Genomic DNA, 24,927 nt, shown 5'->3' with positions numbered 1-24,927 from the left:
GAGGAGAAGAAGTACTGCTGAAGTGTCTGCTCAATCCACAGCGACCTCTAAAACCTCCATCGTCAGACATTTACTGGACCAAAGCAGTTTTACACTCAGCAGCGTGAAGAGTTTGAAGGATGAACATGGCCTTGTTTTTATGGCACGAGTAGCTAATTTGAATTTCCTCACGTACTGCAGCTCCAGATGACAACAGCGAAACCAGAAGTCTCACTGTGAGACACGGGTTGACTTTTTCCAACACGAGCACACTGATTGTCCCGTCAGCAGTTAACTCACATCCACGCACCGATGGTAGGAGCTGCTATGGTAGGAGCTGCTATGGTAGGAGCTGCTATGCTAGGAGCTGCTATGGTAGGAGCTGCTATGCTAGGAGCTGCTATGGTAGGAGCTGCTATGCTAGGAGCTGCTATGGTAGGAGCTGCTATGCTAGGTACTAACCGGCTCATCGGCGACCGTTAGGGAGGCCAGTGTGTCGTTCACGGGCACGTGGACGGGATCTTGATGGATTACGACTCAGATTGCTCAACAACCACTCGACCTCCTTATTTTCTTTTTACCAGTCGGGATTGAGGTCTATCTTTGAATCAGTTCCTAGATGACGACGGGGGGAAGTTTTCCTCGTGCAGGATGACAACTTGCGTTCTGACGAGCTCAGAGCTTTGACTCCTGCCTGCGCTGGAACTTTTCATCAGAATGCAGTTCCATTTGTGTTTGCCTCTGGTGCTCCGATGCGTTGCACTGGTAGCCTGCTGCTCCGCTCACTTTGCTACATCAGGGCTGGTATGATACGGCGCAGTCTTGGCGGAAAGCACAAGAGTTTCGATTTTTTGCACAGTTTCTGGTGGACGGAACGTAACGCTTGAATCTAAAATAAAAACAAAGCTTTTTTTTTCTTGTCCATCGCAGGGATCATTTTGTAATTTTTATTAATTTCCGCTTAATTAAGGCCTATTTCAAACTTGCTCAGTGTTCTAAATATTCAAACTGGGAGGTTTCAGCTCTGTGTTTTTTGGGGGTTTTTTTTGATCGGCTCCTTATCAGTGTGGTCACTCCCACTTGTGCCTGAAAATCCCTGATTTGCATTTTATTGCCTCTAATCAACATGCAACTGTTGCTGCTGTTCAGGCAGCGGGGGACAGAAAATGTGCTCTTCATTTATATCCTCCGTCTGATGTGGCATTTTAGTCAATGCATAATGCATGAATGTGACTCTGTTTCATGTCTGCAGAGGTGAGCAACACCTCACTGTGTCTGCCTCAGCCTTGACTTTTTCCAACTTCTTCTTCTGACTTGTAAAAACTTGTGAAAAGGTTTCTCTTTTCTCTACAACCTTGCCACGCTGTTGATTCCCTCCCTTGCTGTAGGCATGGCCTTTACGATGTGATGTGCAGGCTCGATGTCCTTGAATGATAATATTACATTCAAGGCAAGGAGTTTTTCCTTTCTGGCGAAGCATGGCTTTCCTCCTCTGTAAGGTAAGCTTGATGTTAGGATATTGTTGTATAGGTTTGCTCGCTCTTCAGTGAAAGTGCAAACTCAAAAACCTCACATCTGGTGACCAGTAGCGACGGGACTCACGCTCGTGACGTTGTTCTGCTCTGCATCTGAGACGCCGTTGCTGAATGACGGGAAAAGTAATCTTGAATCTTGAAACGTTCACAAACAGCAAGTGTCTGACAACGTTGTGGACATTATATGGTTTGAAAAAGCGTGTTGGTTGTTCTTCTGCAGCAATATGAGATGAGTGTGTGAGGGCAGACTCTTTATTAGTCCAGGACCTGCTTTGTCTCCTGGACTCTCACTGTGTGTATGGTATGTACAGTAGGTTGTGTAATAAGCAGTAAATTATAAGGGAGGGACTATGAGGCGGCTGCTGGCGGGTTGTGGAGCATAAACATAGCAAAGGGGGGGGGGGGGGGGAACTGATTGCAAGTCTGGGACAGATTGCTAGACAACAGGAAGCTGCTGAGTTCTTCGTCCCCAAAGCCAGTGTGGCTGAGCAATGCAGCTAAAATTAGCTTTGTCCCCTCACTGGAAATTAGGTAGGCCGTACCACTGAATTCCCATGAGTCTCGATACCAGAATTGATACCATAATGACAGTCCCGTTAAATTCATACCTTCATCCAAAAGTGTCCTCAGTATTCGTGACTGGACCCCGGATAAGTGGAAGAAGATGGATGGATGGATACTGGCGGTGTAAGTGCAAGGTGGCTCCTTAAAGAGTAGCTCAGTGCGGCGCAGGCAGAGTTCAAGCCAATACTGCTAGCTTCAGGGCTAACTTTTAAATGCTAACATCCTCTTTTTAAACAGTCTGCTAGCAAAGCAAAGGCATCGGCTCGGGTCTCAGAGTTTTGGCATTTACTTAGGAACAGTGCACAACCGGGTCTGAGCGGTCACTTATGATGCAGCGTAATTTGATTTCAGACCACTTTATCCCGACCGCCGTTGAACTCCTGCTTTCTCCAGAATCTCAGAGTGTTTTTCTATCCACACACTCCCAAGTGCACCTGTTATCAGCACCATCGGTGCCACAGAAGAACAACCGTCATGCTTCCAGAATTTTGACATCGAATTGGAACAGAATTATCAGATTTCCACTATCTTCTCCAGTGTGATATTTTCAAGGTTGTTGGGGTTTTTTTTGAATTCATAGTTTTGTCATCAAATTAGCCACAAATAATAAAAAAATGCCTGCTATAAATACCCATAGCCTAAAGTTTTTTGTTGTTTTTTTTTGACTAGAACCAAACCTATTCCATTCACTAAGAAGAAGCGCCAAACCCTCAGATTTGATTAGATGCAACTAATTAAAAATTGCTGCAGACAAAATCTGTGGTTCAACCGATTGACAAATCTTTGGCTTTGGACTTTCGCTTTTTAGAGGCTGTGTTCGATGTGTCGAGTTGAACCTCTGAGATAAACTGCTCTCTACAGCTGCCCATGGATATCTTGACCTGCACTACTTATGTATGTGAAATAGCGTGAGTCAGACAGGTACTCAATCATTCATTCAGGTCTACTATGTCCTTGTGTCCAAGCTGCTTTTATTTTATTCCAGTCCTCACCATTTCAACCGTGTTGACACACTTCTGCTGAAAGTTTTAAGTATTTCATTCTTTAGAGTTCACGGCAGCAGAGCAGTTCAAACAGCACGTTTATTGCTCCTGGCAATTCACACCAGTGTCATGTGAAGAAAAACAGTTGTAGAGTTTGGAGGGAATCTGAATCGGCTCCAAAACAGTCAGCCACGAGCAAATAAAGCTCGTCTGGCAACAACTAATACTAGTTAATATGACAGGCTGCCTCGCAGCGTGGCACGTTATTGACATGTCGGAAAGAATGAGAGGAAGCGTCTAATAGAAATGTATACTTGACTTTATTTAAAGAAGAAATTTAAAAATGTCTTACTTTGGAAATAGTGCATTGCATGCATGCGTTGTTGAAAAAAAAGAAAGAAGCAAAGCCTGGCTAAATGCAGTGGAAACAAATGTCGCAAATAATGACTTACAGAAATGATGTGGTGCAAACATGACTCAAGCTTCCACGCCCCTGAAAAGAATAAGAAAATAATGGCCGACAAAACAAAGTGGGATCCGTTATAAACCGTCCTCAATCCTGAAAGAATCAGAAGCCATCAGCTTTTCCACACGCCGTTCCAGAGGTCCACCTCAGACGTTCTGGAATCTGACGTGTTTTTTTTAGAGTCGTCGGTCATTATCAGAGACCGACCGATGGGTTTCTGCATGCTGGCGTCTGTCCTGGTCTATTTGACAAGCAGGATTACAAGCAAGTTGTTACACCAGTCGGTTTCACCCAATTTCAGACATTGGAAGTGGGATGTACTGCAATTTATTTTCATTTGGATTTTAGTGTCACGAATTCTTGTTTGAATGAAAGCTAGAAAACCTGTGACCTTTTTCGTGAAAGCACAGTTTATGTTGTTAATCAGGATATATTTATAGGTGCAGGCAGTTGCTGCACATTTCTCATTTCTACGGTACCTTGACTTGGAATCCTGACCCCTCTGATGCAGTACAGCGTGAGCAGTAAACTCCCTGATGTCACGAGGAAGGGCCGGGGTCTGAAGTGTAGGTTTTGTTGCTGCATTGTGTTGTCTCATACGGATGTTTGCAGCCTTGTGCTGTCATATATTTAGCTTCATCTTTTTCCTTTACCCTATGAGGAAAATCCTGGTGTGTCCCTCTAGGTGTGGCCTGCTTATCAAGGAGCTGCAAACAGCTGCTGTTATCTCACATGTTGGAGACTCTCTCCATATCTTACTGGCATTCGTTGGCTCTCTGTCTCATACACAGCATGCACACACACACACACACACACACACACAAACACTTCTGTAAATCTGCGCCATAATGTTCTCCAAGGGGAAAATGTTTATTTCTCAGAGATTGTTATGTAAAGTCACTTTAGGCACATTTTCAAAGAGACAACTTTCTTGGTTTTAGTTTTTCTCTTATGTGCTGGAGAAAATAAGCCGTATACTGTCTCAAGTGCATATTTCAACAAGAATGCACCCAGATCCTTGGAAGTGTTCTAGTTCCAACAGTCCTGTTTTATTTGGAGTTACTGGACTCATGCTGAAGTGTGTTGAATTGTACAATTATATGTAATTAATAAACCCCCTTATCAGAATTTCCTGAATTCAGATGCGGTTCTGTTGCCATTACCTTTTCCTTGAAATTTGTTCCTCGGTTGGAATGGGGGAAAACTAAATACTTGAAATTAAATAATCTGTTGGAAATCCTCAATCTGATCGCGGAAGTGTTTTATCTTCCACATTGGGAGCTGCTCCTAAATTGACTGTCCTTTTGTCTTTATTTTGTAAAACACACGCAAAACTCTCGTTAGCTTGTGGCGGTGAAGAAACACCAAATGATGAAATTACAGTCAAACGAGACGTGGCTTTTAAACCTGAAATTTACTCTCAAACTGAGGCGAAAAGCAGGGACAGACTTGAGAACATAAACTGTGTTATGGTAGTTTTGCTTCACCCAATAATTTACTGTCATTAACCATCTTAGCCGAGCGGCCTCCCTCCCCTGCTGCTTCTGTTATTTCCCCTGCAGTTTAATTGATAAGCATTTAAATGGTCAGTACATACTGGGTGAGATGTCAGTCCCACCTACCTTCTCAAACTGGTTTGACTGGCTTGGAGAGTCTGGGGGGTTGTGTATTCAGACAGATTGAATCAAATCCACTGGAACTGCAGCCTCCAAAGCGCTGAATGATGGGCCGCATTGCAGTTCCTCCAAAAAGTTGTATGCAAGTTTGAATTTGTTGTGGTATTGAGAGACACGCCGTGATGAAACATATTGGAATGATGACTTCTTAATTTCCAAACTCAGTTCATCTGTGTTGTGAGTTGCCAACTGCGCACGTAACAGGTAGCGCATATCCACTGGTGTATCGTGATGTATTTGTGGTTCTCCTTATTAGAATTCTGGGGCTGATCTGAGCAGAATTGCCTAACTAATGATACTTACTACCCAGTCCTCATTTACTCGTTTCTGTTAAAGCCATTTGCCAGCCGTAAATGAGGGTTTCACTAGGTTAATCACTGATTATCAGTGTAAACCTCCTGGTCTGGTCTGCCAGAACCGACTTTGACTGAAGCCTCAGGGAGTTGTTAGTTTGGGGCTCCACATGTGGGTGGGCAGCCCAGAGGAGGTCAGCTGCATCTGACCTCAGCTGCAGGTACAGGCACTTGGGCCAAATCAAAGTCAGGTTGCCCCACCCTCGCAGCCCCGTGGAGCTCGTTAGCTGTCTGAGCTAATGGGAAGGGTCTTAACTGCACAGATGTTGACGCACTTCAAAAGAGTTCCCCTTCAAAGAGCACACAGGTCAGATTGGGAATAGGAGGAGGAGCATGAATATATGCATGAACTAGTGATAAATAGTTCTGACTGAGGGTTCCCGTCCTTCTGTGTGCTTTTTGTGTCATACTATTAGTTTGAATTGTAGAGAATTTTTTGAATTGCTCAAATTACCTCATCATGAAGGAGTTTCCAGCACAAGCTACATTCAGTTTCAGGCCTTCCTCTGTATTTCAGAACCTGACTGCAGGGATTTGCTCCCATTCAGTCACAAGAGCATCAGTGAGGTCTACCACAGACACTGGGCGATGAGGCCTGGCTGGCTGTCAGACATCCACTTCACCCCAAAGTAGGAATGATGGTGCACTTTACTCAGCACGACTGTTTTCAGAGTTCAGTATCATCCATTCCATCAGAGCTTGTGAACACAAACACATAGTCACATTGTGTCCTCGTGACGTACTCATTATCTCACTGCGTTTCACAGGCTAATTGTTCACAGTTGGCAGTGTTTCGGTCCGATGTTCAGAAGTATCGCAAACATTTGGAGCCGAGCAGAAACGGGGTCCTCCAGCGATCCTCCACTGGTTCAAGACCAGAAAATGCCTGAGACCGGCTGACTCCGCTGCTCACCAGCCGCAGATATTAAAAACAAACACTCAGACATAGACTGCTGTTGCTGGAGATGTCATTCCCACATTTTTACTCAGTTGCAGTGACTTATTTTTCCTCATTCCTCGCTCTGACACAGGATTCATATTAGCTGGTTTGTTAGTTCCTCTGGAGGGGGAAATTATTTTGCTTCAATTAATTAGCAGTGACTGATGTATCTGTCCGTTCCATGTCAGTTTCAATCCAGTCCACCAAAGGCAGTACAAACGGTCTAGCTCGTATCGCATATGTGGGTCAAAGCGTGGACATTTTGTCCCGTCAAGAGTCTGATAACAGCGAGCAAACCCCAGAAACTTCAACTGACAGCTGCAGTCGGAGGAAGCGAGCAACTCCTTCAGCAAGATGTGGTGACCCTTAGAGAAAATGCACACAAGTTTCACATGACTCCTGCATGATTGGTCATGACCCGGCCTCATGGGCCGCATCATAAAGTGGAGGCTGTCAGCAGAGTTTACTAGAATACGTTTTTATTACCAGGGTAATAAATAACGGTGCACTCCAATCGTAAGGAGGTGGTCAACCTGTAAGTGTCCTCTGGCCTGCACGATGTACCGCTCGAAGACTTGGGGACGCAGAGGGGTGTCGCACCTCCCTCCTCAAAGGGTTCTCTCAGGGGCCGTGACCCCCTTTTCTCTTTCACCTCATCTTTTGATTTTTCAGACCTGAGACGAACTTGGGATGAAGGGGAGAGGAAAACGGGGAGTGCGGCAGCCACTCACACAAAGTGACTCCAATCACCTAATGAAGCATCTGGCTCCCTAACAAGTGGCTGGAGTCACCGCAGACCCCCTCAATCTCACAATGTCCAACATCTTAGCCAAATGAACCAATTGTGATCGATGAATTGCTGCAGTCTCAGTTTGCGATGAGACTCTACATCCGATAGAGCTCCATAGACGCAGAACATATCATGGTTTCATAAATATATGGTATTACACAATTATTGTTATTACTGCTGTGAGTTACAACCGTTGTTTATCAGTCCCACAATTTATAAACCCCATTAATGCGTGTCTATCAAATCTAATATACGCTGAACCAAAGACCAGTGTTTTTAAGCTCTTTTTTCAGGGCCCCTGTTTGGTCTCAGCCACACGGTCACATTTTGCTGCTCTGCAGTAGTAACCACTTAGTATTCACCAGCAGATCTGAGATTTGGCTGAGCACAGATCACAAGCCGGTCTGAAAAATGGGTCGGGTCACGGATCGAGTGGCATCCATGTCACTACAATCCGCAATCATGTATCTACACGAGATTCAGGAACTCTGCTTTGCTCAAAACTTAATTTCTTTTCTGCTTCTTTTTGAATCACAAAATTTGGATCATGATATACATGTGGAGCAGCATGCACGGTTTAAAGGTTCAGCCAGCTCTGCTCTGATCATGCCTGCCCACCCAGCCTCTCCGCCGCTCCATCACTGTTGCTCATCCACTCACTCCCTCCACCAGCTCACTGTTAGCCGTGACACTGTACACCACGGGCACTTAAAACTGTCAAGACCACCTAAATGGAGAAGTATTTTCTCTTCAACACAACGGCTACTTAAACTTTCTGTCCTTTATGCACTTAAGAGGGTGCGCGCGCACACACACACACACACACACACACACACACACACACACAAAACAGAGATGATTCTGCATTCTGCTGCCAGCTGATTCCTTCACACGATATCCAGTCTGCTCGTCCTGAAACAATAACGTTGTGGGTAAATCATCAAAATTGAGCCAGAGTTTCAGTTTCAGCACTTGCTAACTTTAGCAACTCATGTTATAATTTGCATTTAGCTAGCACGCCATCTTCTATCACTTCTTGCTTTGCTAAAATGAAATGATCAGCTCAGTAGTCTGCGCAAATGAGAAGGCTTCGATCAACACGTCAATGTTTGGAGAAGAGTCTGATCTGTTCTTCAGTATCTGTGGGTTACTTCTTTCTATGCGCTCTGGGGTAAAATGTGCTGTACACACCCGAAATGACTGACTCAGGACCGGTCAAGGCAAGAATCCAAAAATAAAATCCATCCACTTGCAACAATTTCCTCATTTGAAATGCTGTGCACTGATTCCTTTGATGTACTGCAGCCAGGAATAATGTACTTTTCATGCCCAGTTTACACTCTTTTGCTTGGCACAGAAAAAGGCAGGGAGGGGGCGGGGCTTTGTCAGTGCAACCCTAGTGCCTGCACGCCTTGCTTGTGTGTTCATATATGTACTCTGCAAGAAATCCGTACCGCAACAAAGTTGCTGCCAAACTAGCTAGCAGCATCTGCAAGTAACTCACAAAAGAGAGCTGACTTCCCCGTAACATTGCCGCCACCATCCCTCTGGGGCCCGCTGTGCCGCCTTCCAGCTGCGTCTCGGTTTGGTTCTGTCCTCTGTGTCGCTTCATATCCCGCTGGGAGTTTTCCGGCAGTGGAGCATTTTAACTGCCCAGACTGACTAATTTGGTCATTTTTTTTCCACTTCAGTTTTGTGCTTCTCCTGTGGATAAGAAGAGTATGTGGTTAAATGGTGTCTTCTTCTCCTTTCCTTTTTTTTTTTTTTTAACCTTGGGGCCAATTGTTGTTAATCCCTACTTTGTTGTGCTGGCCCAACAGACACAAAGCTGATGCAGTCAAGGCCATTTACCTTATGATTCTCAGCTTTTAATGGCATGTCCCATCTGCCAGCCCTCTAGCACCCACAAATATTGATTTTGACTGTAGTGGGAACAGCTTTGATTGCCATTCAAACTGGAGATGTGTTTATGCAGTAAGGAAAAGGATTTATGACGAACCTCAGACCAGGGACCAGTGTATATGTGTCCCGGGTCACATTCATGCGGTGACCTGATGATTCCGAGATTTCTTAGTCTGAAAAAATTGATCGGATGACATGCAGCTTTTGTGGCTGACTTCCTGGGTGTGTATTTTAGGCAGAGCCGGGGTTGAGAGTCTCCTCTGAAACTCCCTGCAGCGTGTCTTGTGGAATCAGAATAATTGTCTGGAGTGGCTGAGATCAGCTAGACCTCGTTCAGGCAGGCCAAGTCAGGCTCGGCGTTCAACCCCTTCTGTGTCAGGTGAGGATCAGCTGAACAGAGCCAGCCCACTTCAGCTGAAGACCCAGTTATCTCCTCCCATGCAGTCAGTTGGCTTGTTTGTATCATTGGAAAATGTAATTCAAGGCTCCTCATTTACGCTGCTTCAGCCTGCGACTCTTCTTGATTCCTCTGCATGCCATCTTGCAATCCAGCTCCACCCAACTCCTCCTGTACTGGCCATATCAGACTCAATCCAAGTCGCTCCTACTGCCATTGCTGTTGACTCTGTTCGGCAGCCTCTGGGGGTCTCTGCTCTCTCTGCCTTTGGCCTTTCATGCGTGCACATGGAAGGTCGGGGGAGGTCCAGGAACAGAGCCACCAAATGCGGCGCCAAATAGGTTCTCATTTTGACGCGCACAGCTCAGGCCGCAGACCCACGCTGGTGTCAGCAAGCCATACAAAAACTCAGTGACTGGTTCTTGGCTCGTCAACTCTCAACCCAACGAACCTCGTCAAATTAACCCCAACAAGTCCTCAGTAATGTCCCAGGAGGCAGCTTTAACATGCAGCAACACGTTTAATACATGTGTTCGTGAGTGTGTATCTGGGAGGTTAATTTCTTTAAGGGCTTCAGTGCGAGGGAAGCGAGTGTATCTTAGCAAGAATGTTTTTGGGTTGTTTTTTTTTTTTTTTTAACCATACATTTTTGAGAAATATCAAAAGGGTGAATACAAATGAACAGCTTCTACTTGTCTTTTTAGAGGGGGTGTTGTACCGAAATGGGCAACATGGTTTCAGTTGTGTGTTGTGAAATTTGCAGCCTCTTCCCCTCAATCCTCTGTGACAATAAAGGCTCTTATCCGACTGGTCCTCGTTCAAACTCACACCAGGGAACAGACCGGTACCACGAGTGGCTGAAGTGTCCTCCTACAAACACACAGGCGGCTCCAGGTCTTATTTGGATTACGATCAGTGTGAATCAGGACACTGCAGTGGTTAACAGAGCTCCAGAGCTTCATGCTGTAAACAGGATTATTGAACCTCTGAATATCCTCCAGATGTGGCTGCTTTGTTTGGCCTTGGGCCATTCTTTGGTCTAAAAAGGACACGAAGCACAAAAGAACACGCTCTGTTCTGTTGTCTCCTGTGTCCTTCATCGTGTGTTCTCAGTGTCTGTCCCCACACTTCTGTCTCTTTCTGCCTGTCCACAGTTCACCAGATAGGGTCCTCATCAACAAACACACACAGCTTGATCATGCATATAATCACACAGGTATGTGCTTCAAAATTGATCAGTGACTAAAGCAGAGAAACGACCTGCTGATTTAAATGATTAGTTGTCTCACCCCCGCTTTACATAATGACTTGTTGTTTTTTTTAAGGTATTGATCGTCCTTTATAACTATTTGATAGGAAATATCAGTTCTGGCGTTTTAAGGAAACCTTGACCATTTTTTCCCCCCTAAACTGGTTGTTTCTCATTATTGATCATTTTCAGACGGAGACACGTTTGATGGAGGTTTTCTGAGAAATGCACGATCAGGTTAGTTGGGTTCAAATGGCTGTGCTGTCTTATTAAAGAGTTTCTTGTTTACACTCAGTGCTACTCAGAAAAACAGGCTATGTGCATCCTTAAGGTGTTGAATATTTCCTTCTCCGTAAAACGTTTTTGAGACGTATCCTAAAAGGTCTTCAACCTGCATTGTTTCCATCCATGATTTCAGTCTTCTCCTCTGCCTTTACTGGCACATTGCTGTGCTTTCTGGCACTTTAGAACCACCTGTCAGGTCAGTGGATCCGTAAATGGGCTTCATTTATTCAGCGCCTTCTCAACCTTAGAGCTACTCAAAGTGCTTAAGAGTTGTACCTCATTCAATCATTCTCACAAACACACACACACACACACACACACACACACACACACACACACACACACACACACACACTAATGGTAGAAACTGCCATACAAGGTGCCAACCAGCTTAACAGTAGCAATTATCATGCAGTCTCTGGGGAGCTGAGGGATCGAACCAGATCGTACCCTACTAGACAGCCTCTGCACTACCTCCTGAGCCAAGCTGCCCCATTTGTGTGAGAGCTTTGTCAGGAATGTGTATTGGTTGCCCGCATGTGTGCATCTGTCGAGGGACCCGCATGTGAAGAGCAGGGCTACACATGGGAGGGTCAAGGGCAGCTAGAATCCCACATCTTCATGAACATGTGTACAAGGCATCTCCTTGTATATGTCCATTTTAGAGTATAACATCCACTTAACTTAAACCCTGGCCACACACACACACATACACACACACACACACACACGCACACACACACAGTGTTAGAGAACAATAGACTGTGGGGCCTCTGTCAGGTAGTCTAAACTGTCCACTCACCCAGCCAGGCAGGAATTACAGGAATGAATGTGTGTTTTCATCCAGCAGTGACACTCTGTGTGTGTGTGTGTGTGTGTGTGTGTGTGTGTGTGTGTGTGTGTGTGTGTGTGTGTGTGTGTGTGTGTGTGTGTGTCACTCACTTACTCACTCACTCACTCACACACAAAACTGAGACAGTCAATGCACGCTGTTTCTGGGATGTTTCAGGTGTGTGTCACTCCGCTGTCTCACTGAACAGATCAGATTTTGGTTTACGGTTACTCATTCACGGTTTGGTCTAACCCTATTCTTCAGCTGTAACTCATTAAAATCTGAAAACTCTTCTGTCCAGTGGAACAGCTGATGGTTAGGGTGATATTTTGGATATCAGCCTGCCTGAAACGTGACTCCATGAGAGAGCTGGATGCGTCAGAGGGAGCTCTACTGTTCCGGGCACATTTATCTGAAAACTCACCTGAAGCAAAAAGCATCACAATCCTGTTACTTCAGTTGGGAATGCCTGCCCCTCTTCTCCTCTGATTGGGCAGCGCAGAGCTGCAGTGGCATTGAGCGTTCATCTGCTTAGAGGTGTTTTTTTTTTCTTTTTCCTGAATGCAAATTACTTCAAACCTGCCGAAATTAGAAGGTTGGCTCTGAATCCTTCTCCTTTTACATGTACATCTTGGTATACGTTACATTTGGGTTTTTTTCATACAAGTCTTGACATTACATGTATGTTTGCAGATATCAGGTGGTTTTATTTTCATACACATCGCAGGTGTGTGATCTCATCTCAGTAATCACGAATGGCAGCTCATCAGTCCTCATTCAGCTACTGGGACTGTTGAGTCAAGGAGGGAGAAGGATGCTGCTGTCGGTTTCTAACAAAACTGTAAAGCACAGAGCTCAACCAAAACTCCCGAACATCCGTAACGCCCAGGATTCGATCACTCGTCTGTCCACGCAAAAAGATGTCTTCATTTTTCCAGAAGTCCTTGCAGCGTCTCAGTCGTTGGATCCAGTTCAGGTGTCTTTGCTTCGGCTCTTCCTTCATTGGATTAAACAAGTAAATTAAACCCTGATTGAGCCTAATTCCGGCTACATAATGTTGAAGAATGCTAAAAAGTCGGCAGGGAGGTAAAGGAGCAGGAAGGTGTGTGTGTGTTTGTGTGTGTGTGTGTGTGTGTGTGTCTGTGAGAGAGAGAGGGGGGGGGGGTTTCAGTGATATGATCTATAGAAGAAATGTGCTGTCCCCACTCACCGTGCAATATATCTCTTTTACGTTCGTCTTTCATATGATAGATGGAGGGATGAAAAGTGCCCAGTGGCTTCATGGGTGCAGTGCCCTGATCTGGCTTCGGCTCAGCCGCTTTCTCCGCCTTTCATGTGAAAAGAGGCTGTTGATGTGGTTGCTTCACAGCTGAAAGTGCCCAGCAGCAGAGCAGAATGCAAGTGCGAGGGGGCAGTTTTTGAGTGGTAACATCAGGACATTCTACACCGGCAAATACGGTAGCAGGAACGATCAGATGTCTTCGTGAAGGAGCGCTTGCCAGCTGCAGAGCCAAAAAAGCAGGCACGTGACTACAGTCTGCAGAGTGTGGGGGTGTTTATGCTGGTTTTATTATAGGCGGTGGGGTCAGCTGTTGACTGGTCAACTCGGATGACACCAGATCAGCCAGTAAGATGATTCAATGGCGAGGGTGCTCCTAAGTTGGCGTCGCCATGAGTTCGCTTGCAACACGCTCTGTGGCAGGCAAGTTTCAGCGTGATCATCTTCAGGAATGAACGCCACTTTCATAACTTTTTAAGCATAAATGCAACCTTGAGAAGGACCAGGCCAACTCCATGCTGCAGACACATGACATTGAAATCACCACAAGAAGCTGCACGCATCCTCCGCTGTCAGCCTGATGGCCTTTGTGGTCTTCTTTAGCCACCTGTTGGCAGCCACCATTTTGAGATCTGTAAACACCTCAGGACTCAGAAGTGTATTTTCTGACAAGCTTTATTTTGTAGAACAAAATGAGAAATATCTTACGCTGGCTGTGTTTGAGGCATTAAATTCAAAAGCGGCGACTTTGAGACGAGGGAACCCGATGTTCAACAAGACCAACCTACCTCCGGGTATAAGGACTCACGAGTCCGTACCCGGGGACATGTGTGTCACAGCTGAAGGCAGCGCTGAGGAAATTTGAATTTCCCAATTGGGATCAATAAAATAAATCCATCTATCTATCGAAATGTGCCTGTTGTGACCTTGCAGACCGCTGCCTTATATGAAGGAGTAGAGTAGTATGTAGTCTGCATGATTTTGCAGTGTGAGAGTTAACATGATGCATCCAAACAAAATTAAAGCACAACAGATGTGCAAAGAAGTAAAAGCAACGAGTAATGACATCCAAAGAAATACTTGAGGAAATGACTTGTACCAGAAGGAGTGAATTAATAGACACCAAGAAGATGGAAGTCTGTATCAATCAATTTTCCTTTCGGAAAAATGTGTCTGTACTTTGTCTCCGTGTGACGAGCTTCTGACACATCCACGTTCCATTGTTGTACGTATGAAACTGTTTCTATGGCGTTGTGATTGCTACATGACAACAACGTAGATTGTGTTCCTTCAGCGTATTGTGACATCTGTTTCAAAGAATCGTGAGTGCATGTCTGTTTCTGTCACATAACCCCAAAAAATGTGTTTAGTTGGTTTCAAAACGACAGTCAACCTTCAGGTTTTAAATTTAGCTTTTTGCGTTCTGTTTTTTTTTTTTTTTTTTGACGAACATGAGTGGAAAGTTGAAAACAGCAGGAGTCTGTTTTAAGGGACCGATGACGTCTAAGAGAGGAATGCAGAATGAGATCAGAAAACATCATGGACTGATACAGCTACATGGGCTGAGGACATTTTTAGAAAGTGGAGACATTTCGGTAGTTCCTCATTTTCACTCTCCGCAGGCAGTGTGAGACTTGAGTTTCTGTTCTGGTGAAGAGATTAGAATTAGGTTTAGGCTCCGTCTAGGTTTGGCGTCAGTCACTTAGTTGTGATGGGAGTGAAGGGAGAGGGAGTGCATTATCTCAATGGATGTCTCCAGTAAGGACTGTATAAACAAGTGTGTTTGTGTGTGTTAAAACATCCTGGGGTTGACGAGTGTGTCTGTGTGTGTGATTGTGATGCAGTCCAGACCCCTGCCTCATCTCTCTGCAGTGTGGGGATTTCCTTTTTTCGACTCCAGTCACATGACTGCAGATATGGGTGTGGTCTCCTGCGTTCCTGGCCTATCTCTTTTTCTTTCTTCGCTAATTTCCTCTGGCATCCTGCGGCACTACCCCTCTCTGTCACTCACACACATTGTCTAGACCAAACACACTCTGGCTCAGTATAGGCTGCTGGATGTGCCCTGCATGCGGAAGTTACTGTGACATAATTCAATTGGATATTGTGTGTGTGTGTGTGTGTGTGTGTGTGTGTGTGTGTGTGTGTGTGTGTGTATTGTGCACGTGTGATCTGTTGCTGGGTGCAACAAGAAAAAAGTTCCTCTCCATGGGGAGGGTGTGACCAGAAGGGTCTTTGCGTAGTGTGTGTGTGTGTGTGTGTGTGTGTGTGTGTGTGTGTGTGTCGGGGGGGGAGCAGGCTGCTGGTTTAGTATGCAGAGCAGGTGTGTCTGCAGAGGCAAAGAGCAGAGAGGAAGACGATGAGGCAGGGTAACAGCAGTTGAGCGGAGGGACGGTCTGATGGAAGACGATAGACACAAAGAAAAATCTGAATACTTCTCATGAACTGAAACTGATGGTCCTTTTATGTGTGCAAGAGACAGATTTTGAAATTCTTTGTCATCATTTTTTTCAAAAAATATTTTTTATCCACATTTTCCCGAAACAGAAAGATAAAAGACCACAGACATTCAAAGAACTCAGAAATAAATTCAGAGCAGTAAAATGACTTGAATGTTAACCAGTCTTGTGCACCAGAACTTAGAACGCAACCGCATCCACCAGTAACCACAGACCGATCCCCCTGAGGTGCAGGGGGGAAGACGGTGAAGGTCGTTACCACTGCGCCTACTTCGCAGTAGCTTATCGATAGTTTTGAGAAATCAACAGGGCAGCCCCCCCCCCCCCCCCGCCACAATCTGCTTCCCACATTGTTGGTGGCAGCAGTGTTGCAGGTCAGTCAGTGACTGGGCCAGCCCATGTTGTGCTTGCCATAGTTACAAGGACCCCAGTCTGTGCCTGACAGAGAGGGTGGCCTCACTTGTGACAGGCAACATGGGCTCGGCTGTTTACGTCAACAGATTAGGGTGCCGTGGCGCTGAGATAGTTTCCAAACCTTGTTAGCAGCACGGGGAACTGATGATGTTGAAATATGGACCTTTTAATAAGGCAGTTGTGACGGTGGAGGCGTTGCACTGTGAGGGCTAATGTAATGTCTTGCAGCAGCCTCAAAGTCCATGACATGAACAATGAGTGATAGGCAATATGGAATAAAATTAATTTTAAAACATTGTAAACCCTTTCCTTGAAAAAAAAAAAAAAAAGATTGGCACATAACATTTCGATGTTTTCAGAAATAGAAATGCGGCTGTTTGCTGTTCTCTTCGAGCTGCCTTCAACTGTTATTGCCGTGTTGGTTACCAGCCGATTAACACCACCCTCATTGAGTTTTTAATGATTTTTGGCCCTTTTAAAGTGATTAAATGTTTAACATGTAAAAATTCTACTCAGCCTGCTGTTTACTTAATCAGAATTATTCCTGACAAGTGCACTCTGCCAAAAACACATCGTGTCCTCACTGAGGCAGATTAATCTGAGAACTGCTTACACATGGAAACAAGAGTTAACATCTTTTGTGGTGAAGGTGGAGTTTCAGCAGCTCCCTCGCCCAAGATGAACCAGTTAACTGCTGATCTTGTGGCGTGCGTAGCAGGAAGCCACATCCGCTTTCAGGGGAGATCCCAGCTAGTCTGCCCTCCAGTACCAGGCAACAAGTAAACACCTCAGCGCACTACCAAACAGGCGTGTGGTCTGCATCCGCTGTCAGATCTCAAGATGGTTTGAAGCTCAGCAACACGTCCATCTGGCAGGATGTAGCTCAGCGGTCCGGAAAGGTAGAAGTAGTCAGAAACTCCAAAGCCTCGTCAGCGCTGGGCTGTGACACTCTTTCCGTGAACCAGTCAAATCGTTTCTCAAATCCATGGCTGCAGTGACATTAGTCAGCTCGCAAACCTAAACCGGCCTTCCATCAGTGACTGGAAAAGATGGTCCTTGTCGGGCCGACTGCTCTGCTCTTCAGCCCCGCGAGGGCCTGATGGCCACGGGCCCTCCTTGGACATAAATGTGAATGTCTCTACCAACTATTCTGCATGACATGATGTCCCCATGAGACCTCATGCTTTACAATTTGGAACAAAACGTGGTATGTCTTAAGTCTTATTTAAGCCAGACAAAATTCTGTGGAAATTAAGGCCCTCGGTTACAGGCCGTCCTCTGATTTACCACGCACACATTTATCAGCTTGTGTGTTCTGTTTGGCCTTTTTAGTAGTGTACACACACACACGCGCGGGCACACACTCATCGTACCTCCATAGATAGTACCTATATAAACAACTGGAGCTGAAATCCTGACCTCACTTCCTGTCCTGATTCTTCGTTGAAATTTGTCACCGGGGCTTTCCGTCCTTTCTGTGACCTCTATCAAGAGGGTTTTATATCAGAGAACACTGGTGAGGGAGCGGAGGGCTGAAACCACCACCAACGATAAAAGCTGCATCACCGAGATGCTGCATGGAAATACAGCCGTTACGGGAAAGGGTGACGTAGCTGGTTATTCTGGTAGCAGATGTTTGTGTGTATTTAAGGCTTCATCTGTATTGACCTTCTCGTGAGACAGGCCAAGTGTGGTCGATATGCTGGTCCTCACTCACGACCATTGCCTAGACATTAGCATCATTCACCACACATTATTCCTGGAAGGGAAGTAACCTTGGAAGGGTCGTAACCTTGGGCAAGGCAAAGTGCGCTTGTGTGGATAGAGTGTGTTAATCAAACTTTTACACACACCCGAGTACATGGACAAGTGTGTGCTTCAGCAGGTGTGTCGTTGAGGCCTTTGGCCTTGAGTGGGTGTGGTAGTGTGAAGGGACAAATGTGCAGGTGTGTTTATGAGCGTGTTGTGTTTGTGCAACACCGCCCAAAGTCTGTCAGTCGTGTAGCTCTTCCTCTGCAGTTCAGAATATCTCGCTCACATCTCACACACCCGTTTTCTTCTCTCTTGACAAGTGGGTGGTCAAATATGTACACTTCTGGGCAGTTTGTTTATTCATTGCAATTTTTCGTGTGTGTGTGTGTGTGTGTGTGTGTGTGTGTGTGTGTGTGTGTGTGTGTGTGTTTCTTACCAGAGGAACAATTATGCTAATTGTTCTGAGTTTAGTTGTTAAGGTTCACTAGGAAAAGTGAAAATTATTTCAAAAAGTCAAATGAAAGCCATTTTTATGAGCTAAATGGCTGTTTTTATTGCACAGCTGTTCTTATTTCGTGCCGCTATAGTTTTGTCTTTGGATTGTGAAACCTGATTATTATTGGAAAATAGAAATACTGAAAAAACAAGAATGACTGCTCTTCTATCGTCTGTCAAACAAATTCGAATGTATCACATGAACATGTAATTGTAAATCCATATCACCTTTCACGATCAGAACACGCCAAAGTGTTGTGTTTCTTTCATGTAGACCTGAATAATTATGGGAAGTTAGTGTACTGCTGTCATAATTCGATAAACGTAAATTTGTCCTCTGTGTAAGATGAACATGTCGCATCACAGTGACGTCACCAGCTACAGTGCACTGCAACACTCCTCAGCACTGTGGAGAGGTCTGTCGGTGGTTTTATTCATCGCATTTCTCATTTGTCTTGTAATAACGCCTTGACTTCTGGTTTCCATTTTCCTCCATCTCCCTAGCAGTATCCTGGCCTGAGTCTTTTGCCCAAATGGAGATCAGACATGTGGTTTCACTTGCGCTGCACCCATGTACATCCATGCTCCTCTTCAGTTTTGCAACCATTGGCGCCCTCTACGCAATTTTATGAAGCGTTTTGCTTAAAGGCCCCCCCCCCCCCCCCGGATGTTTTTTCTGTAAATCAGGTGAGAAGGAATTAATGACAACAAAGTAGCTTTCTTCGGGAGCTGTTTGGGGATCAGGTCACGTACAGGATTTCTACCCAGAAGGGTTCGGAACCGTGTGTGAAGCTGTTGGCTAGCTTTAGGAGAGCAGCATGGTTTCTGTTAAACTAGATCCTCTCCCAGTGTTAATCCTATGACTGTCTGATACTGGCTTTCTGTCGAACGGCATGTGAACACGGCCGCAGGTTTCGGTGTGTTTCAGGCGGACGCTTTTGCGCAGATGTCGTTGCCGGATCAGCGGCCGAGCGTTCTATCCCTCCATTACCTGTTGGTGCGCTTTTATACACGTGACATGGCGCAAAATTCCTGCCTTGCGAGCCGGTTGTTATGGGGATGTAAGAGTTGCTTTGCCCCCACCCCTGCCTTTAAGGTGTCAAATATTGTGCGAGCAACATTTAGCTTTCCTGTAAATGTCCTGTTGTGTCTGAGTACAGCAAGAAACCATTATGTTAATTTATATTCACACTCTGACAAAAAGCTCTTTACAATTTAATGGCTCAAAGATGCCAACAGTGTTACATAATGGAGATTCAATCAGCTTACTGTCCTGCAACGGCCCTGCGTTCCTCAGGAGGAGAGGAGAACCACTGACCTTGCCAACCGTACCACAAACCACCACACTGTTTAATGGAGGACACACATGTATCGTGTGTGTGTGTGTGTGTGTGTGTGTGTGTGTGTGTGTGTGTGTGAGACCATTCCAAGTGCCCATTCCAACCCATCACTACAGATTATGTAAGTGCACATCAAAGGCTGTCCTCTGTTTTTCTTTGTTTAATGTTCTGTCATGGACACACACACACACACACACACACACACACACACACACACACACACACACACTGGCCCTGTCTCTCATTGGTCCTCTGCTGTTGATTGGCTCTCATCGTTGTGCTGTATTCATTCTCAAGGTCTTTCTCTGCACGACAAAGGGTCCGTGAATCCAGGCTCCCTGTCACTGTCTTGGCTCTGCCTTTTAATTATGGTTGTGACGAAGGTCCTGGCTCGTTGACACTGGCTACCTCTCCGCTAGAGCTGAAGAAAAGCCGGCTCTGTCTGTGTGTGTGTGTGGGGGGGGCATGATTGTGTTCTTGCAGCGTGTGTCATTATTACACGATCCAGACCACAACTATGGAATTGAATGATTGTTCAGCTGCTGCAAGTGTGTAATTGAGAAATTCAGACAAGAAAGAGATTGTAGAGGTGTATATTAAGTACATGAATCTGCAGTTTATAGTGTTCCAGGCGATTTAACTTGATACAATCCAGATACTTGCCTTTGAAGTACAAGTGCATGTATTATTTGTTTTGGTACAGTAGGTGATGTTGGATCTGGCAGGGGGCGAGGTCAGTGCTGGTGGCAAGCTATATGAGGCTGCCAGTTCCCATCAAACTCTGCCTCTGCCGTCAGGACCACATACAGCTCATATTTATATTGTGATCCATGTTGGCCATCTGTCTCCGTGTCCCCACCCGGTCGGCCTGCACCTCACCTCGGATTCCTGCATGCGTAGCGCTGGCAGGACACCTGACGATTTTTCAGTTGTAGAAAAGATAATTAACAGTTTTATTTTTTAGAGTAGGTAAGGTTATTAATTGGCACGTTGATCCAAGTTTTTAGTGTTTTTTTTCTTCTTCTTCATCTTGTGATCATCTGTATTTTATTTTTTTTTGTGTGCATTTCCCCACTGTGGGACGAGTAAAGGTTTATCTTATCTTATCTTGTCAAATTTTGGACCATTTTTTTTCATTTGAAAGTGGACAGTGGTCATTATTCAACATTCAAATGTACTTGAGCTCGCCGGTACAGCCATGCAGTACACATGAAGCTGGTGCAGTGCCATTGCTAACACTGCTGGATCTCATTACAATGCGTAAATTAAAGCTGTTCTACGCTCTGACACTAACTGAGTAATGGCTTGGTTTGAGAAGGGAAGCCCAAGTGGCTCGGCTGGCCGTCTCCCTTCCCACCCCCGTATCCGCTATTGCCAGGTTGAAGAGCTCAGATATACGGAGGGAGATCCATGGCTCCCTCAAGCTAATGCTACTTCTCGAGATACAAAGTGCTGTTCCCCCAATAAGACGCGAGCCTTGTGGCGGATGATGTATGGTGTCCTACCCTGGAAGAGGGAGGAGATATTTACCACAAACAAGCCGGCGTGTTTCTCAGAGGAGCAGTGAGGACTGATAATCGGTTTAAACTATAACAACCTCAGCGATTCAAGGGACTTCTTTAATAATCGAGTTGAGAAACTTCTCTAATTGGCCCAATTAGTGTCTGTGTTATTTATTATTAAAGCAGAGAGTCCTGAAACGATCAGCTGATGATCTGTCTGCCACTGATGATGTTTGTCTGCTGTGGGCCCAGTTTCCTGCCTTGATCTTATTCTACTAAAATTATGTTTCCTGTTTCTGTTTCTTTGCAGAGTGACGCTGGCAGATCATGTTTACTCCTCCATTTCCATGTTAGCCAAGAGGAGCATGCCCTACCAGGACAGGAGTTAACCTCACAGCTCGTCTCCTCCTCCTGCCTCCTGGGACGACTACATCGCCCACAATTCCTGTGAACTGACAACCCAGTCCGGCATTAAGAACCGTTTATTGAAGACACTCACAAAAACAAAAACAAAACACTTTTGTGAAGAGGAGCGCCATGGCCAACAATACGGTGGACCACCCTCCGGGGAATTCTGTCGCCGACGGCAACCACGATGGCGACTTTGGGGTGACCATGACGGACCTGAGGGGCCTGATGGAGCTGCGTAGTGGCGAGGCTGTCAATAAAATCCGGGACACATATGGAGATGTGCAGGGCATCTGCCGTCGCTTGAAAACATCACCTATAGAAGGTAAGACGTCCAAAACGCTCGACGGATGACAACATAGACGTGTTTTTTTGTGGGTACAAGATATCAGCACTGCGTAAACTTGTTTTCATAGAAGCCTCATCGGCATCAGTGAATATCGGCGATCGTCGGTTATAAAATATTGGCGTACTGAATATCAGGGGGGGGCAAAAAAATCCGATATTGTGCCAAGTCTCATCCTCTCTTGCTCTCAGAGTTGATGTCAAATTCACGAAACATTCAAGAGAAACGTATTTGAAGTCAATTTAGTTTTTAGCCAGCACACTTAAACGTCAGAGGCTTTATTTTTTTGGGTGTTGGGGTTCATTATTCCACCGCCTGCTCTGGAGAAACTATGCAGCTCTGTCAAACTATTGATGTTTTGACTTGGTGGCGACTGATTTCGCATGCCGACGACCCACTTTAGTTCAAGATCAATACTCTCTTGTGAGTGTGTTAGGGAGCGGTGAGCGGAGAGGCAGCAGGGGCGCAGTGTGTCTGCTCAATGTTATTACTACAAATATAGCCAACGGGCTAATCACCTGTCAACCTTTTTCTGGACCGGACACTGGTCTGCTGTCCAAGGGTTGGGAACCACTTGTTTGGATCGATATTAATCAGTATCAACACATATAATTTAAATAATGGTCGGGGAGCAGCTGATTGGAATCTCATCCAGTCGAATCATTGTCAAGTGTCTCTCAACTGTCGTGAAGCCACCAGACCCACAGGGGTCCCCAAAAGCCCCCAGTTCACTGCGCGACCGCTGGTTCCTCGGAATTTAATCAACTATGAATTAGTCTGACAATTTACAGACAAATCGCATTTTACTGCATCACTGCACACGGAGAAACACTAGATGACAACATTGCAGGCTCTTCACAGTCCGATCTTGAAATGACCTCACTCCAAACCAGACTGCCACGGAAGTCGAGGACAACAGAGCTAAAACTGTTGTGATCCAAACTGCGACCCGGTTCCGCCTACTCCACTGCAGTCCAGGAGGCTCCGCCCTTCAGATAGCACCTTCCTTAATGGGTTACTTAGCGATCACAGTGTTGTTGTGTTCTGTGTGAGGTCCACATCATTCGGACCAGGCGAATGTATATGAATCTATAATACTACTGCTAATTCTAGGCGAGGTATCAAAACATAACAATAAACTGGTAACAACTGACTAATAACATCAATGAATCACTTGGATTATTCACATTGTACTCAGAGGTTCTCACTTGAATTCAGCCTCTGCTCAGACATTCACAGATGAGGAGGTGACAGGTGTGAGCCGTGGAACACACAAATCCTACAAAGAGGGAACGTGTCTTGTCAGAGGAGACACAATCCTTATTTTGTGCTGAAAGGTGATCTGTTTGGATTTCACTCAGAGCTTCGTCTGATGCCAGAAAATGGCCGACATGCTGCTGTTTGTTATTTCTTCCACCCTCTATCATCCTTTGATCCCTCGCTGTCTGTGTGTGTGTGTGTGTGTTTGCAGCCGTCGGTCCATTCCAGGATTGAAATTAGTTCCAGCCCGTTCCCCTAATGGCTCCATAGATCATTGCTCTGTTCCATTTAGTAATCAGAGGACAGCTGTAGTCGCGTCCTCCACGCAAGAAATTACTCACTTTAATGAAGAAAGTGTGATTATATTTTTGACGCGGTGAGGGAAGGAGGGAGGGAACAATTTGTTGCAAACCTGTGTGCAAGATTGAGCACGCTCACAAACGCGGTGATGGGCTGGTGGTTAACTAGTGTCATCGTGGATGTTTTCATAAATGGTCATAAACCTGTACCCCAGTATGAGTCAGCAGAATCTCCACTTTCCACAACACAAATTAATTATGTTTTTTTACAGTCTGCACTGAACGGGCAGAGCGTTCTGCTCAGGCCAATGAAGCAAATGCAGAAGTACCGTAAATCTGCATTAATGGCCAGCAGGGGGCGACTCCTGTGGTTGCAGAAGAAGTCCAATTATTTGAGAGATTTCTTTTTCTTTTTTTCTTAAAGGCCTACTTACTTGAGTTATTGCCTCAGTGAAAATTCACCAATGAGCTCATGGACTCTTTTGAAAAGTCTTCTTCAACTCCTACAGATCCACCAGGAACATTTTCACTTGTTTAAAGGTTCATTTGTTCAGATCGGTTGAACTTTCAAACAATCGCAGCCTGACGGAGAGGTTTCAAAGACAAGAAAAATCTCAGCGCGCAGCAAATTTTAATTTAACATTTACCTTAATTTCTCCTAAAAAGATTTACTGTGGATCCACATGAAGGAAAGGAGGCATTTCTAATACTTTTCAAAGTACATCCAGGCATAAATGACGGCTTCAGTCGTTGACTTGCGTAAATGTGGTCCTGTGCCGAGCTTGAGCCGAGATGCTGGCTGTTCTGCCCGCGACAGTGAGACACGCTTTCATTTTGTAAAATAAGTCACTCACGGGACATCGAGCCGCTTAAACCTGATTTCACACACTTCCTAAATCGCACACGCGCGTCTCAGCATGGCTGTTTGTCCTGCTGGGTAATGTGTATTGATAAATCCATCGGCTGCCTCTCTGGAGGCCATTGATTGAGATTTTGAACAATGACGAGAAGACCATCAGAGTATTTCATGTTGCAGTGATACACAAGCTCCGAGTCTGACATCAGATATTATACAGCAGACGTAAACTTCTTCTCAACCTGGGTTACTAAGAGCTTCGCGAGGAGACCTAAAAATAAACAACTATTTTAGGAAAATGCTAATAAGCAGCAGCAGGTTCTGTCACCGTGACAGATGACAGGAAATGATTTCCTTTGTCTTGGTGTCATGTCTTTTATTCCTTCAGGTAAAAAGAGTCTTCAAATAAACCTCGAGGATTGAGAATAAACTTTTTTCCAAATGAGAATGTCAGGAGCTGGCGAATGTGTGTTTCTCACCACTCCAGCGTGTCGCAGCTCTTGGATCCGCATGGGTGTCTTCATTTCGTTCGCAGAGTCGTCTTCACCACAGCACCGTGAAAACTG

General features: G+C 45.3%; 1 protein-coding gene and 1 long non-coding RNA gene across 6 annotated transcripts in view; one reads left to right on the top strand and one right to left on the bottom strand.

Annotated features, from left to right (window-relative positions):
• The window catches only part of LOC147268518 (uncharacterized), a 32,524-nt gene extending 7,630 nt beyond the window's left edge, over positions 1 to 24,894 (bottom strand). The window contains exon 1 of the long non-coding RNA XR_015112178.1: positions 24,841 to 24,894. This is a non-coding gene — a long non-coding RNA (uncharacterized LOC147268518). The remainder of the gene's footprint in view (positions 1 to 24,840) is intronic.
• The window catches only part of LOC147268517 (plasma membrane calcium-transporting ATPase 1-like), a 94,108-nt gene that overhangs the window by 17,511 nt on the left and 51,670 nt on the right, over positions 1 to 24,927 (top strand). For all 5 annotated transcript variants that reach the window (XM_086200158.1, XM_086200154.1, XM_086200155.1 and 2 more), the window contains exon 2: positions 21,503 to 21,925. In XM_086200158.1, the coding sequence (XP_086056284.1) occupies positions 21,730 to 21,925 (196 nt within the window). In that variant the 5' untranslated portion in view covers positions 21,503 to 21,729. The remainder of the gene's footprint in view (positions 1 to 21,502; positions 21,926 to 24,927) is intronic.

The sequence above is a fragment of the Aulostomus chinensis genome, chromosome 3, assembly GCF_037954235.1.
Source record: "Aulostomus chinensis isolate RoL2024-O1b breed Wild chromosome 3, RoL_Achi_v1.0, whole genome shotgun sequence".
In the NCBI taxonomy this organism is placed as follows: Eukaryota; Metazoa; Chordata; class Actinopteri; order Syngnathiformes; family Aulostomidae; genus Aulostomus; species Aulostomus chinensis.
Note: the sequence above shows the minus strand (reverse complement) of the source record. Positions and strands in the feature narration are given on the sequence as shown.